The sequence below is a fragment of the Cervus canadensis genome, chromosome 2 (assembly GCF_019320065.1).
Source record: "Cervus canadensis isolate Bull #8, Minnesota chromosome 2, ASM1932006v1, whole genome shotgun sequence".
Classification (NCBI taxonomy): Eukaryota; Metazoa; Chordata; class Mammalia; order Artiodactyla; family Cervidae; genus Cervus; species Cervus canadensis.
The window spans coordinates 7,670,317-7,685,777 of record NC_057387.1 but is presented as its reverse complement, the minus strand read 5'-3'; the positions used below and the strand labels follow the sequence as shown (position 1 = coordinate 7,685,777).

The 15,461-nt window shown below is 51.3% G+C and overlaps 1 protein-coding gene across 1 annotated transcript; it reads right to left on the bottom strand.

Annotated features, from left to right (window-relative positions):
- Positions 1-7,241: 7,241 nt before the first annotated feature.
- On the bottom strand, positions 7,242-15,205 carry ADAMTS4 (ADAM metallopeptidase with thrombospondin type 1 motif 4). The gene is made up of 9 exons (XM_043451015.1): positions 14,150-15,205; positions 12,710-13,033; positions 12,369-12,501; positions 11,636-11,806; positions 10,629-10,915; positions 10,336-10,522; positions 9,948-10,123; positions 8,860-9,035; positions 7,242-8,436 (listed from the first exon to the last, which is right to left on the bottom strand). The coding sequence occupies exons 1-9, from the start codon at positions 14,885-14,887 to the stop codon at positions 8,010-8,012; spliced, it is 2,619 nt and encodes an 872-aa protein (XP_043306950.1). The 5' UTR covers positions 14,888-15,205; the 3' UTR covers positions 7,242-8,009.
- Between the last annotated feature and the right edge of the window lie 256 nt (positions 15,206-15,461).

The following is a 15,461-nucleotide window of genomic DNA, read 5'->3' as shown; positions in this document are numbered from 1 at the left end:
TCAGGTGGCCAAAGTATTGGAGCTTCAGCTTCAGCATCAGTCCTTCCAATGAATATTCAAGGTTGACTTCCTTTGGGATTGACTGGTTTGATCTCCTTGCTGTCTGAGGGACACTCAAGAGTCTTTTGCTTGTTTCCTTGTGAGTTAAATAAAAACACTTTAACAGGTGTTCATTTTTATATGTGTATTAACAAAAACTCTCTCCTTGACCAAATTTTAAACAGGCCCCCTGAGCCCTCTTTTCCAATAGACCTCATCCTTGGGCCTGTAGCCATTTTTAGGAAGAATCCGATATCAGTTTAGCAAGAATCCCCTTACCCTTAATTTCTAATCTCCTTGGCCTGCTTTTAGCAAGAATTCTAAGTTGGTTTAGCAAGAATCTTCTTATCCTTGATGTAATTTTCCATCCATTGACTCTCTCATTCTGCTCATTGCCTATAAATATCCATTTGTCCTTACTGTATGTAGGACTGTACTGTATTAGGAATTCCTAATAATGTACATTCACAGCCTTGAGAAATTCCATGGAAATAGCACCTGGAAAAACAGCATATATTAAGAAACTATGTTAATGATTATCTTTCATGTTTTTCTTAGAATAATAGCCTTGTTAGAAACCCCAAGGCCAGACCCAGAAGGGAGTATGACTGGGATCATGAAAACATGGACCTTGGAACACCAAGTCGGAGTCAGACATGAATATTGCTTCAGTTCAGTTCAGTGGCTCAGTCATGTCCGACTCTTTGTGACCCCATGAACTGCAGCACGCCAGGCCTCCCTGTCCATCACCAAGTTCCGGAGTCCACCCAAACCCATGTCCATTGAGTTGGTGATGCCATCCAACCATTTCATCCTCTGTCGTCCCCTTCTCCTTGCTGTTTACTCACTTGCTAATTGTTCCTGAGACTAGCCCAGAAGGGAGAGGCCTGGGGTAAAAACAAGGAGATCTGGACTCTGTCAGTGTAGTCCATGACAAATAGGAGTATGTGACTGAAACAGCATGTGTCTTGAGAAAGATAAGATCTGAGAAAGTCTTGTGGTCTACAGTTAGGAACAAAAGCTGGACTCAGCGTGGATTCTGCATTTCAGTCCAATAGAGGCTGCAGGTCCCCTGACCCATCGCACCGGATTTCGTGGTCTGTCTTCATTCTCGTTGCTCAATCCCGGACCATTAAAGCAACAACTGTATTCAGAGTTGAATCCAGTCTCTCTCTGACTGGGACAGTGTTGGCCCCTATTGCGATAATCCGTCTTTCTCACCATTTTAATAAGTGTCAGAATAAGATTTTACAGAGTGAGAGTTATAATTTTACCCTTTCCGAAAATTATCTTTTAACAGATGGATTGTGTTCTAGACCAAGAAAACCATAGTGCAGTCTGAAAATGAGGAATAAATTAGGGCATTGGGGAAATTTAAAAAATGGATCGTAGAGCTAAACAATAGGGTGAGGGGAATGATGAGAGATGAGACTGACAAGGTAAATAGATGTCAGATAATGAAAGAGTCCATAAGCCACATTAAAAGAGATTTTTATCCTGAGGGCAAGACAAAGGCGTTAAAACGCTCAAAACAGAGATTTTAGGAAGTTTGTTCTGGTGGAAACGTGGAGCATTATCAGAGTGGTTAAGGGTGGAAGCAGGGACCTATTAAGGTTACTGCAGAAATCCAGGAGTGAAATAAAGCTCATGCAAAGTGAGGTAATTTCAGTGGGACTAGAAAGAAGAAGACACCTTTGAGAATTTTTGGGAGGCAAATAGGACTTGGTGAGTGATGGCATGTGCCAAGTCAGGGAGTTAGAGACTCCAAGATGGATCTTGGATTTCTAATGTGGACCAATGGATATTTAACGAGAAACAAAACTTTGGACTTAATGAGTTTGATGTGCCTGTGAAGGCTTATAATTATATAATACTGGATTTCAGTACAATAGCAACTTTTTTTTTTTTTGGCTGCATCAGGTCTTCGTTGCGCCACGTGGAATCTTTCATTGTGGTGCACAGATTCTCTAGTTGTGGTGTGTGGGCTCAGGAGTTGCAGCATACAGGCTTAGTTGCTCCAAGGCATGTGGAATCTTAGTTCTCCAACCAGGGATTGAATCCACGTCCCCTGCATTGCAAGGCAGATTTTTAACCACTGGACTGTCAGGGAAGTACCACAATGGCAGCTTTGAAATCTCTGGCTGTGTGATGTTGAGCAATACACTCTCTGGGTTCATCTGTACAGTGAACCCATCTTACAGGGTTCTGTGATAATTAGTAAGAAGTATGGGAAAGGGCCAGCAAACTGGATATTCAATCCATCTGAATTTTGAGCACAAAATAGGAGTCAAGTAAAAGCCCTACCTTTTTTTTTTTTTTTAAAAGGTCTCACTGTATAATGGAAAAGATAGACTTATACAGAAAATTGATATATATCTCATCTAGAGGACTTTTCCTCTGAGCCTCTGCCCCTCCAAGGTGTTCTACTCTTGTAAAACTGATCTTCACCTTCTATCCCTCATATCTACCATCTTCTGACAACTCTTCTACATTCATTTGTAAGCTCCCTGTTTTCAGGAAACTTCACCTCCACTCTTTTTCATGCTGGCCACACCCTGGGCTTAGTCATCATCTAGAACGCCTATGTTTCTGAAACTTTGAATTCTAATATGCTGGTTTCTACCACAACATCCTGCCTTTTTGTATTCTGAATAAATCATGGGGCCCCTAGAGGCCCAGTCATGATACACAATGTAATAGAAGAAACCCAGTCTGATAATTTAAAAAAATAATAATTTAAATCTCTACTTGGGCTTCCCTGGTGGCTCAATGGTAAGGAATCCACTTGCCAACGCAGGAGATGTGGGTTCAATCCCTGGATCGAGAAGATCTCCTGGAGAAGGAAATGGCAACCCACTCCATTATTCTTGCCTGGAGAATTCCATGGACAGAGGAGCCTGGCAGACTGCAGTCCATGCAGTTGCAAAAGAGCTGGGAGTCGGATACAACTTAGTGACTAAACAACAACAACAACAAATCTCTACTTAGTTTCTCCAGGAGCTGGCAGAGGCATGGGGGAAGGGAGAGGGAAGCAAGAGCACATGCGAATGCACAGCTCAATGTCTTTAAAATCCTCCTCTTCCACTTAACATTTTCTACCGAGATGGTAGCTTCTTCCCAGAACTACCCCTTTCAACTCTACTCAGTTCCTTACAGGTATTACCCCCCAGCTTCAAGTCTGTTGGCTTAATTTTGGTATTGCATAATGAAGAAGAGCTTGGGAGCTGACCTAGTAAGCAGAAATTCTTTCTTCTTCCACCACTACCCTACTTTCCACAAGTACTTACAGTTTACTTCTCAAAGGGAGGCAGACACCTCTAGGAACACTTCTGTGACCTCATACTCTATGACCCCCGTCTATCTTGGCACCTGTCACACATGTCTGGAATCTTTGTCTTACCCAAATGTCTGAGCCATCAGACTATGAACTCTCTGAGGACAGAAACCGTGTCTTCCTTTTTATCATCCCCTGAATGTAACCTAGAACTTTTGGCACGAATTTTTACAAAATAGCTCATTTTAGATCTGACCTAGAAAGTTCCTTGGTCTGCTTATTTTCTCATGCTAATGCACAAGTGGGAAGAGTGCAGGGAATGAAAGAGGTTTGGGGGAAGAGAATCAGCATGTATTGACACTTATGAGAAGCCAGGCCCAGGGCCAAGCATTTACACCTTTATATTCTTAAGTTCTGGCAACCCCTCCATAAGGCAGATAGTAGTGTACCCATTTTACAGATAAAGAAACAGAGATCAAGTAATTTAAGCTCATGCCATTACATCTTGGCTCTTGCAAAGCTTAGATTCAGTCCAACTCCAAAAATCTGTATCCTTTCCAGACACTGTGAGAGAATGATTTGATTCAGGTTTATAACCTCATGCTTTATTTATTGAACAGATAAGTGTGATGAACAATTCATTTGCACAGGGGAATTAAGTCAATTAATTTATTTCCTCTGACCCATTTTCAGGCCTCAATTCCACATGTTCAGCTTCTCAGTGCTTACTTGCATCTATATTTGAACATGTGTGTCAATGTGTGTCACTGTTGGTGTATTTGTTACTGGATTTGCAGGGCCTGTTGTTGGTTGCCCAAAGACTGTGAGGGATGCCTTAAATCTGTTTCCTCCCCTCCCTTTCCTTCCTAAAGCTACTTAAGTACTCAGGACCTGTCCCCATATAAGGTCCTGTCTGAGGAAGTTGTTCAGTATTGTTGTTCCCCCCTTCCCCTCACCCACCTCTTTCAGAGTGGTTTTTTAAGAACTGGTGGTTTCCTGCAGCTGTCAGCTGGTTACTCTTGCTGCCAATGATTTTGGCTTGCCCCCAGCAACAGTCAATGAGGAAGGTGTTCAACTGGTTCAGAAGCATCCTCTTATATGTTACAAGAAGCGTCCTCTTATATGTATTAACAATAAAATGTTAATACATTAAATTCTACTCTCTTCCTCCTTCCTCCCCAACAAGCCCTGACAATGAGATGGTTTTGTCACTTACCATCAATCTGGTATTTTAGACAATAAAATATTATAATGCTATGTGAAGATTAAAGAAGTGGGGCTAGAGATGGAGTGGAAATGTAAATTAATAGCTCATTCCACAGTATACACCCCACCCCAAACACTGGCTCTCCCACCCTCACCACAAAATTAGTGATTGGACAAATGCCCAGATTTCTTCTGCTCTAACCGCTAAAACAGAGAATCTCAGGGACAGAAAGATTCGAAAGAAATTGGCCCAACTCACAGCTATTGCTTCAATCTCCTCCCCCACCTCAAACACACAGTCACCCTTGCCATCCTATAAAATAGTTGTCTCTGCTCGAACTTCTGAAGGGACTGGGCTCTCCCACAGCCACTGATTCTTCTTTCTTCAGCTCAACATCATTCTTTGTCCCTTAAGGACCAGATATCTGAACTGTCTCCAGGCTTTCCTCCCTCCTGTTATTCCTGTTTCTCCTCTGTTTGTTCATCCATACCCCAGCTCAGCCCCATAAAGGCAATAGATCAGGCAGACTGGAGTCAGGGCTCGTCCTGGCTCTTCGAGGGAGGTATGCACTCCTTAATCCATACGAAGAACTTGCTGGATTCCTGACATCAGGATATTAGGCAGTCTATGGCCTGGTTCTGGGGAGGGTCCTATGATGAGAACATTCCGGAAAGGGGTGAGGCCTTGCTTGGGATTTAGGGCCAGAATGCCCATCACTTCTCTTTGGGGAGCAGCTCTCTCTTCCTTTCACTGCCTAACTCCACCCACCTACCCACCCAATCACACAGGCGGCCTCTGAGCTCAGGGTCTTCCTGGGAAAAACTTCATGGCAGTCAGAACCTTATTCAGTGCGAAAAGGGCTTTCTCTTAAAATAATACATACGAAAGTGATTTACAAAGTGTGAATTACCATAGACACTAAAGAAACATAAGAAGGGGTATCATGATTACCTGTTCATAAGGCCCAGCCCAGGACACGGTCCTTTTTTATTTTATTTTATTTGACCACACTGCACAGCATGCAGGATGTTAGTTAGTTCTCTGACCAGAGATGGAATCTGTGTCCCCTGCAGAGGAAGCAAATGGAGTCCTAACCATTGGACCACTAGGGAATCCCAGGATTCATCCTCCTTAAACCTCATAGTCCATTGAAGCCCGTGCCCTATCCTACAGCTCTTCATATCATCCCAACTTTCTCTTTGCAGAGGTATACTACAAAACATTTCCCCAAATTGCAGTGAGCATCTTTAGTCATGTATTGTTTGTGTTTGTACCTCAGGTTTATTTAGCACCGAATTTGGCTTATTATACCATTAGCTCATAGTATTAAGGTCTATAAACATGTTATTGGTGGCCCAATTTTGCTACTTAGATGAAATATTGGAAGATCACTCTGGCCTTGTCCCACTCTCCTGTTTCTCCCTTCTCTAGCCTGGTTGGTAGGAGGACAGGAGGAAGAGCCAGGGCCCAGCACAATTGAGAGAGGAGAGGGGGCAGAGCAGGGGCCTCCCTGGTCCGAGTGCTGCCGAGGGAGTGAGTGCTGTGGTCGGCGGTACAAACCCCAGTGCGCTGTGTAAGGCACTGCCTGCTACAGAACTTGAGCAGAGAAGCCCAGCCCCAGTGAGCATAGTATACACTACCACCACACTCTCCATGGCTTGCCTTAATTCCCTAGTCCCAGCACTACATCCCAAGCAATGTTTGGCAGCCCAGCCAGGAGGTACTATGGCAGAATGAAGCACCTCTATTTTCCCTGTTTCCTCTTCCTCCACTTCCACTTCAGGGTCTTCTTTGCCTATAGTCCCTCCCTCACCTCCACATTTAGTCCTTCTTTAATCCCTAGCAGTCCTGCTACTGCCTCAAGACTCAAAATTCTTGCAGGGTCCACCTGCCACCCTATCACAAGCCTGTTCCCTTAATCAAAGTCACCCAGTCAGAAGAAAAAATTGAATTGTTTAGTACCCACCTGCCCTTCAGGTGTTTTCTGCCACCACTGAACACCTGGCTCCGCCTTGCCTCAGCTTCTCCGTGCCTTTTTTATTTTTGGCCCTCCTGACTCTCCCACACCTCTTATTAAATTCCATTCTAACCTCACGTCTTCAAAGGAGTCTGCTGAGTTTACACTGGTTTCTAGGGACTCTGTGCCTGTTACTCAGTACTCACAAGGGTAATTCACTTCACTGTTTTGAAAATACTGTAACATTTGTTCAGAATAACCCTGTGGGAAGAGGTATTTTTAGCCCTCTTACACACATAAGCAACCTAAGGCTCAAAATCTGTGACTTATCCACCACTACCAGCTAATAAGATGCTGAATCCCAGCTCAGATTCAGACCCACCAGCTCCCACTCCAGTGGTCTTTCTGAAACAACTTCTCCAGGACCCCCTTAACTAGCACTCTCATTACTAAGCACTGTTTGTATGTATTGACAGAGTTGTTCTTGTTATTTTTCACCTTCATGTTCTTGTCAACTGTGCTTGTACTGCGGTGTTTATTAAGTCGCCACATGGTTGGGAGCCTCCAGGAATCAGGGACAGGATTGTCCTTTCTCTGACAGTCCTTCAAAATCCAGGCTAGGGCTCTGCCAACCAAAGGAATTGAGCCTGGGGGTGAGGCCAGGCATCACTGATGCAGATCTTTGCTGCCTTCAGATGCACTGCAGACTCCATAGACAGTGGAGCTGAGGACAGCAAGGTGGTGATAATAACAACGGACAACAGTTGACATTTGTTGAGCACTTATTGAGTGCTAGGCATTATGCTAGTTCTTTATTTACAGTATTTAATCCTTATAACAAATTTACAAAGGAGGTATTATTATTGTCAAATGAGGAAACTAATGTTCAGAGACGCGGAATCAGGGTGCAACCCACATCTGTCTGACTCCAAAAGGAGCACATAAATAGCAGAACTCAATTTATATTTAAAAAATATGATAATCCCTTACTCCCTGAAGGCCTATCCTACCCTTGACTCTTTCTTTCCCAGAAAATAAAATTCAAGGAAAGGAAAGCTGGGCAGGATGAACCACACACACACACACACACACACACACACACACACTTTGTCACACACGTACACCTATCACCACCACCCTGGATTTCCTAGACAGGGTGAGGGTTATGAAGGCAGGGGATCAGTTTCCCCAGTACCCTGACCCTCATCCCCATCCCTGGTACTAAATAAAAGTGAATAAATACGAAATAAATACAACTGGGGCCCACCCTGCCTTCCCCCTCCCTCCTGTGACCAGCAGGGCAGAGGGGGCAGTTTAGATAGGGGACAATCTCCCAGCCCCTTCCATCCACCAGCCATCCAGGGCAGGAAACCCCAGCAGGGCCAGCCTGCTCGGTAGGGCGGAGACGAGGGGCGGGGCTCACTAAGCCCCTCCCCCACGGCGTCTCGGGGTGAGGCCGCTGCAAAGGTCTCTCGTTCACCCAGCTAAGTCCGAGGCCCCGGTGCCCAGAAAGGGCAGCCGGGATGGTGAGGTTATTTCCTGCCGGCCCAGGAGCGCCGCCGGAGGATCTCCAGAATCTGTGCCTTGCGGCGCAGCCAGTCCTGGGGAGTGGGGCGTGGCGTGGAGGGGGCCGGTCGGGGCACGAAGAAGCTGTATCGGAGGCGGGCGTTCTGCGGGTTGCCAGCCACTAGGACCTGCAGCGTTAAGGGCTCAGCCAGGGGCCCGTGTCCTGACAGTGTCTCCGAGGCTGCAGTGGCTCCGCTGTAGCGCAGGCTGACTGCCCCGGGCAGTACCACGTCTGTGGGGGACGGTATCAGCGTGTATTCACCGTTGAGGGCATAGGAGCCATCGCGGAGCTTCAGGGCCAGGTAGAGGCTCCGGACACTAGGGCTCCCCTGCTGCCGCACCAGGATGTGGGTGGCCCCAGCGGGGATGGTGACCACGTTGTTGTATCCGTACCTGTGCGCGAGGAGAGGAGAACTCAGCATCTCGGTGAATCCTCCTGCCATTCTGAGCAGGGTTTGTACCACCACACGTGTGCAGCAGGTTGTCGCCCCGGACCTACCTGAGCGGTCTAGCCTAGATCTGAGCTGCCTGCAAATGCGTGCTTCTCCCACTTCTCTGTGGGCCCTTACACCTGCCGCCCCTTCTTGAGGTGCCTTTCTAAGCCCCTCCTTGGAGCCTGTCCAATTCCTACTCTCCCTCCAGGAGGGAGGTCACCTCCTGGGGACGCCTTCCCCAGTCCCCACAAGGGCCCTCATGGCACGTCCAGGCTGAGCAAATATGTTTGTCTCCCATACTAGACTCCCAAGTCAGCTCTTTGAGAGGAGAAACAGTGTTGAGGATACCTCTATGTCCCCCGGAAGGTGGAAGTGAACAAACCTGAATTTTTTGAAGGAGCCAGACTGCTTGATGCAGCTGGAACCATCCCCACCACACACCATGCACTTGTCAAACTTCTTTTTGGAGCCAATGACGCGGTCACAGCCGGCATGAATGCAGCGGCCCTGGACACAGACTGAGGAGCTGTCTGGGGAACAGGGGGTCCCGTCTGCCACCTGAGAAGAGAGGGAGCGATGAAAGGGTCTTCCTACACCAAAAGGTGTTAGTAAGCCAAACAAAAGCCATGTCCCATCAGGGAGGGGATGTGGACGGAATATGGAGGGAACCCTAGGTTCTGTAAGGGATTAAAATCGTAATGACAATGATAAAAGCCACCCTTTTCAGAATGCTCACTCTGAATTAGACACTGTGCTAAGTGCCATATAAATCTCACAACCACTATTTGAGGTTTGTAGAGATGGATCACTGAGGTTTAGAAAGAATAGGCGCTTGCCCAAAGGTTACACAGCTGGCAAGAGGAGATGCCAACATGAGAAGTGCAGGTCTGAGTCCCAACACCACCCTCAACCTTGGTGTAGTATCCCGGCTAGACGCTAGAGGGCAGTCAACATGTAGGCATTCTCCCCAGAACAGGGTGAAGGCGGCAAAACTGCTGGTCTGTTCCTTCTTCAGCTTCAACCCAGGGCCCTATCACAGAGAGGGGCGGGGCAGGGCCATCACCCTCTCCAGGAGGCCTGTTTAGTGGGGGACTGGCCCCCCATGAGCTCAATGAGGCCACCACTGTAATTCAACAGATCAGCCCCTCCGATGGGGGTCAGAGACGTGCCCAAAAGGCCACATGCTTCCATTCTCACCAAATGGAGCACTGGGAGGTGGGGAGAGAAAGAGCAAGAAACCAATGGAAATGCGACAGGCTAGTATGGCCCGATTGACAACTTATCCAGAGTCCAGGGCCGATTTTCCAAATACCCATACACAGAGAAGTCTGAATGGAGCCCTGGGCTGGCCAGGCAGGGCCATGGGAACTCCAGCAATAGTGCTGTTTTGGATCTTGGCCATCAGAAAGCAGAGGGTCTCTGGGGGAGTGAGTGGGCACAGACAAGGCCCTGGAGCATTCTGGTCCTCACCCGTGGCTCCAGCACGTAATAGTAGCCCAGTGCCCGGGTCTGGCAGGTGAGTTTGCACTGGTCCCGGGGGGCCACACCAGTGTAGCGAGGAACCCAGTCCATGGGCCCGGGGAAATTCTTGAAGAGGTCAGTGCGGTGGTTGTAGGCAGCACACTGCTCTTCACGGAAGGTCAGTGCTGTAGGGTTAAAATGCACAGTCAGAGCCCTTCTCCCTCACACTGCCCCACCAGCCTCCCGTTGGCCTCTCACATCTTCTAGACAGGATGGCAGCTCTCCACCCCACAGACTGCCTGTCCCTCCCCTCAAGAGCAGGACCCTTAATACCTCCTTGGTCCCTGAACCCAAGGGACAGTGCTTTCCAAGGGATCCCATCCCTCCCACTCCTCACCTGAGCCAGTTGGGCAGTCCTGGGTGTTGCAGGAACGGAAGCGGGTACGGCGGCCCTCACAGTACTTGCCACCATTCCGGGGGACGGGCCGTGTGCAGTCCCGGGAAGAGAACTGGACACCACCCCCACAGCTCCGAGAGCAGTCACCCCACGGTCCCCAGGGACCCCAGCCACCAGCCTGTGGGACCTGCAGAAGGACAGAATGGAAGAGTGGGATCAATGTACTCTCTTGGGCTCAGAGCCAGTCACCACTCCCCCAGGCCCTCTGGCCCTCCCCTGCCCTGGGATCTCACGTTGAAAGCCTGGAGCTGGTCCACATGGAGGCAGCGGCCACCCATACAAGCCTGTGCGGGCCCGCAAGGGGTACCATCAGCCCAGGGCGAGTGCTTGGTCTGGCACATGGCATGGCCATTCAGATGGCCAGAGCACCAGAGGGCGGCACAGGGCGGTGGCAGCTGTGGACAGTGGCGCGAGTCAGGCCCAAAGGTCAGCTGGCACTGGCGGTCAGCATCATAGTCCTTCCCGGGGAAGGTCACGGGCAGATGTAGGGGAGCCTCCGGCTTGTCTAGGAGACAGTGCCCTGGGAAAAGAGGCAGGGGGGGTTATGAAGTCGGCAAGAGTTGCAGAGGTGCCTGCTGGTCATCAGTTGAAACACTGGGTTCCCCAGGGGGCTGAGGGATCCTACAAATTCTAGTACTGGAAGAAGCTTTAAATAGCAGATACAATTTATTCGATGTTTATTCGATGAGCATTGACTAAGTGTTTGACCAACAATATGTGTTTAATCATGGCCAGCACCTGTGAGGTAGTTACTGTTATTATGCCTACTTTATAGATCGGTTACGCAGAAGTGAAGTAACTTAGAGTCACACATCTACACACATCAAAAAATAGAATCAGGAGAGGAGCTCACAGCACTAGATCTTCCTGTCTAGTCTAACCAACTACAGACTTCTTGATCTGCTTCTCATCAACAGCGCTCCCGATCATAGCCACACTGCTAAGTTTGCACACTACAAGTGACAAGGCCTCCTTCACAACTGGCCCCTTCTGATGTCGAACAGTTCTGGCCCTTAGAAGCTCAGTTCTAATTCTTTTGAGGCCAAAACTTGCCTCCTGTAGTTGTGCTATTCATTCTGAGAGGAAGTGGGAACCACACAAAGGCAGCAGCGTTTCTCACCCCATCCCACGTGTAGAGGAAGCCTGTTAGAGGGAGTCAGCTTGGCCCGTGTGGGAGGCAGGAGAAGAGGAAGGACTGTGAGGGGCGGGAGCTGCGTCCTGCACGGGGCCATCTGCTCACCGTAGCCGTTGTCCAGGAAGTCAGTGATGAAGCGGGCGCTGCAGGGGGACCAGGGCTCCTCGGGGTCCACGTGAGCCATCACAGGCGCCATGACGTGGCGGGAGGTGCTCTCAGGCCCGTTCAGACCAACACACGGCTTTGAGTTGTCATGGAGCATGCTGAAGACATGGCCTGCGGAGCAGAGGCCCTGTCAGTGTCCAAGAATCCCATCCCTGTGCCCTCAAGGGGTTGCAGACCCATCAGAGCCTGGCTGCAGCTTTGGATGACCAGATCCATTCCACCTCTCATTCTGCCCCCAGTCTCTTTCTGGTGCTCCAAGGGCTTCTCAGTATGTGGCCCCCATTTCTCTGTCTCCCTTCCCCCTGATATATTCAGGGGCCCTCCCTACTCACCTTTCCTTACAGCCAACATTCCCAATCCCGATTCCATCCATTCTGTCACTGACTGTAGTGAATAATCTCTCTCAACACTGTCCCACCTCCCCCTCCAAACACACACACACACAACCAAGTTCACAGTAGATTTCTACACACTATCTCATTGAATAGAAAACTTTAATTGTTTGTCTACACGCTGAGCAGAGAAGGGTAATGGCCCTGGACTCAGGCTTGGGGAGAAGGAAGAAAAACTTGTGACCTCCACTTGTACCCTGGTGAGGCCACCATTGCCTCACCTCACCCCCGACAGCTCTCCATCTCCTCAAGGGTGCCCCATGACCCCAGCCCCAGCTTACCCAGTTCATGAGCAGCAGTGAAGGCTGACTGGAGCCCGTCATCCTCCACGATGGCACAGCTCCGAGCGGGGTCACACACGGTGCCCACGTCAGCCATGCCGAGAGTGTCACAAGTAGAGACTCCGCACAGGTCCTGTGGAGAGGGGTCAGAGACACTGCGTGAGGAACCAAGACACCGGGGTGCGCTGGGTTGGGATCCAGAGCAGGGGGGACCTGGGCACTGCACCGACAGCCCTGGCAGTGTGGCTGGGGCCAGGCGCCATGCCGGGCTACTCCAGCGACACCGTCCACACCAGAGTCTGTGCAGCGGTGCTTCCTGGAGGCGCTGCCTGGGGCCTCACCTGCCGGGTGAACAGAATGGCTGTGTCAAAGTGGCCAGGGTCCGCGTCGTCGGGGGTGTTGAGTCCTCGTTGCCAGGCACAGAAGCTGCGCAGGGTCTGGGCGGCGCTGGGGCCCACCTGGGGCCCTTCCTCACCTGGCCCCAGAACCACCAGCCGCGTCACCACCAAGCTGACAGGGTTGCGGATGCTCGGGTGCTTGAAGGCCTTGGCCGCCGCCGCCATCACTGTCAGCAGGTAGCGCTTGAGCCCTGCACCATGGAACGCCGCCATCTTGTCATCTGCCACCACCAGAGTCTCCACAAATCTGCTCAGCGAGGCAAAGCGCTGCAGAGGAAAAAAGGGAAGGAGGAGCCTGAAATAGCCTCCCAGACCCGTGGACAACTTCTCCCCTCCTTCACTTCCTAGGTCTGGAACTCAGCAGAGCCAGCTGGGCCTCACATATCCCACGGGATTCTTGAAGGGTCTGGTGAGGCCTCTCTCCCCGCCCCCCCAACTCCAGATCCCTGGGCTTTTGCGGTAACTCTGAGAAATCATCTGTTGGTTCTGAGAAGAGGAGGGGATAGGGAGGCCATGTCCCAGGGCTGTGTGGGCCCCTGAAGTGAAAACCAGTTGGGAGTGCCTCTGGGAGGGACCACGGGGTCCCCCAGGCCCGAGTGTGGCCGGGGCCTGTAGGACTGGGGCTGGAGGGCTGGGCTGCAACGTGTCTGCCCTGTGTGGTTGGAGGAATAATTCAGTCAGCAGCTAGGGCCAGGGCCAGATCTCAGCGTGGCGGGTGAGGAGGGAGCGTCTGGTCTGGATTAAAGTTCGAGAGGGAGGGAGGGAGGAAGGGAAGAAGGTGGGGAGCAGAAGTGGGAGGGAGGAAAGGCAGGCAGCCATACAGTCGGTTCACAGTGTGGGAAGGACTGACCAGAAGACCGGAATGGACTTCAGGGTGCCTTGCCTCCCCTGTCCGCTCCTGCCCTAGTTGGTAGTTTGCCAGAACAATTTTGAAGACAGCATCAGAAGCCAGAGGCCAATCCCTCGGGCCTCAAACCTCATTCCTTTAGCTGGTGGTGGGGTGAAAGTCAAACTTGGGGCCCAGAAAAGAGTCAAGGCCAGGGGGGCTGTTCGGAGGGCCTCACTGTTGGGGACTGTGCCAGCAGGATGCCACAGCCAAGCAGGGGTGGGATGGGGAGAGGGAGCAGTCATTCCCAGCACAGAGTCTCTGACCCACCTCTGGGAACCACCCCTTGGGATCAGCGATCTGGCCAGAAGAAGGGCTGGGGCAGGGAAAAACCAGAGGCTTCCCAGGAAAGGAGGCTAGTGGAAAGAGAAAAGGCAGGCAGAAGGGAGGGAGCCGCAGACGGGCCAGAAGTGGAAGTGGGTGGAGAGAAGGTGAATGGGGGTCAGTAGGACAGACATGGCAGGACACGGCAGGACATGGACTCCAGGATGGCCTACCTTAGCCCTTCGGGGGCTGGGGCTGGGGTTCCCTGCAGGAGCCTTGACGCTGCACATGGGGCCCTGGCCACTGACAGGACTCTTCCGGCGTAGGACGTGAGCCCCAGGCCCCTCAGCGGAGTTAGGTGTGCCTCCCTCCAGGGGCTGGATGTGGAGTTCCGTCCCTCGGTACTGCAGCACCCCTAACAGTGCTCCCCCGTCCCAGTGCAGAGATGCCACCGACTCCGGATCTCCGTTGATGGTGCCGGTGAGGTAGGTGCCCGGCTCCGCCCCACCGAGCAGCTCCGGCGCCCGGCCCAAGTATTGCACCGTCAGCCCCTCAACCTGCACGCCGGGGTCCTTCTCCAGCTCTAGCAGCAGCGTCTCCCCAAAGGCTGGCAAGCGGTACAACAGCCTGGCAGGGGCGCCCAAACCAGGCAGGACGCTGCCGTTGAGCTTCTCTGGAAACACGATCTCCTCCTCCCGGGGGAGGGGGCTGGCCGGCCAGGCTGAGGGCAGGAGGGAGGCTAGCAGCAGCAGCCACACCAGCCTGGAGACGGAGACGGGCACTGTGTGGAGCAGCAGGCGGGGCTGGCTTCCCCACAGCCAGCCGTCGGCCAAGCCCCTCCCGGGATGCGAGTCTGCCTGGGACATGGTACTGGTGCTGCAGCTGGGCAGGCCTGAGGCCGGCTGGGCACCCAGTCCTCCCTGTCCCGGCTTTGAGAAGCTCCTCTCTGCAGCCTGGGGGCTCACACTCATGCCAGGGTCAGAGGCAGAGTTTTCAGAGGGCCCAAGGACCTTCAGAGGAGATGGAGGAAATGTGGCCCTTAGGCTTAGGAGAGGTGCCTGGTGGTCTGGTTCCTCCACACTCGCCTCCCACCCCTCCTTCTCCCGGGCCTGTGTCTCCCCGCTTGTGTCTTCTGTAGCGTCTCTGGCTTCTCCCTCTGCTCTCTCAGACTCTCTCTGGCTTCGCTTCAATGCCTGTCCTCTCTCTGCCTCCTTCCGCCGTGCCTTTGTCTCTTTCTCCTCCTCTCTCTCCCGTGTCTATGTGTCTGTGGGTCTCTCTGTGAGTTCTTCCCAGCTTCTCTCCGCGCCAGCTCTTTTTAAGCATCCCCAGCTGTTACACGATTGGCTGAGCAATCAGCCATTCAGCCCAGAGCTCTGGTGGCAGAACTCAGATGGGTGTCTCATTGCTTCCCAAAAATCCATTTGTTTTCCTTTAAAAAAAAAAAAAATGGGACTTGCCCAGACCCAGTTGTTAGAGGGGACTCTCGCAGGCACTGGGCCAGCTGATGACATAGCCTTTTCCCAAACTCCACAGTCGGCTCTCAGC

What these genes read in the sequence shown, in the direction of transcription:
- ADAMTS4 (XM_043451015.1), bottom strand. Translation starts at nt 14,887, where the DNA reads ATGAGTGTGAGCCCCCAGGCTGCAGAGAGGAGCTTCTCAAAGCCGGGA. An exon ending in CCAGCCCCCGAAGGGCTAAG is followed by an intron (nt 13,034 to 14,149) that starts GTAGGCCATCCT and finishes TTTCCTCTGCAG; the next exon opens with CGCTTTGCCTCGCTGAGCAG. An exon ending in CACTGCTGCTCATGAACTGG is followed by an intron (nt 11,807 to 12,368) that starts GTAAGCTGGGGC and finishes TCTGCTCCGCAG; the next exon opens with GCCATGTCTTCAGCATGCTC.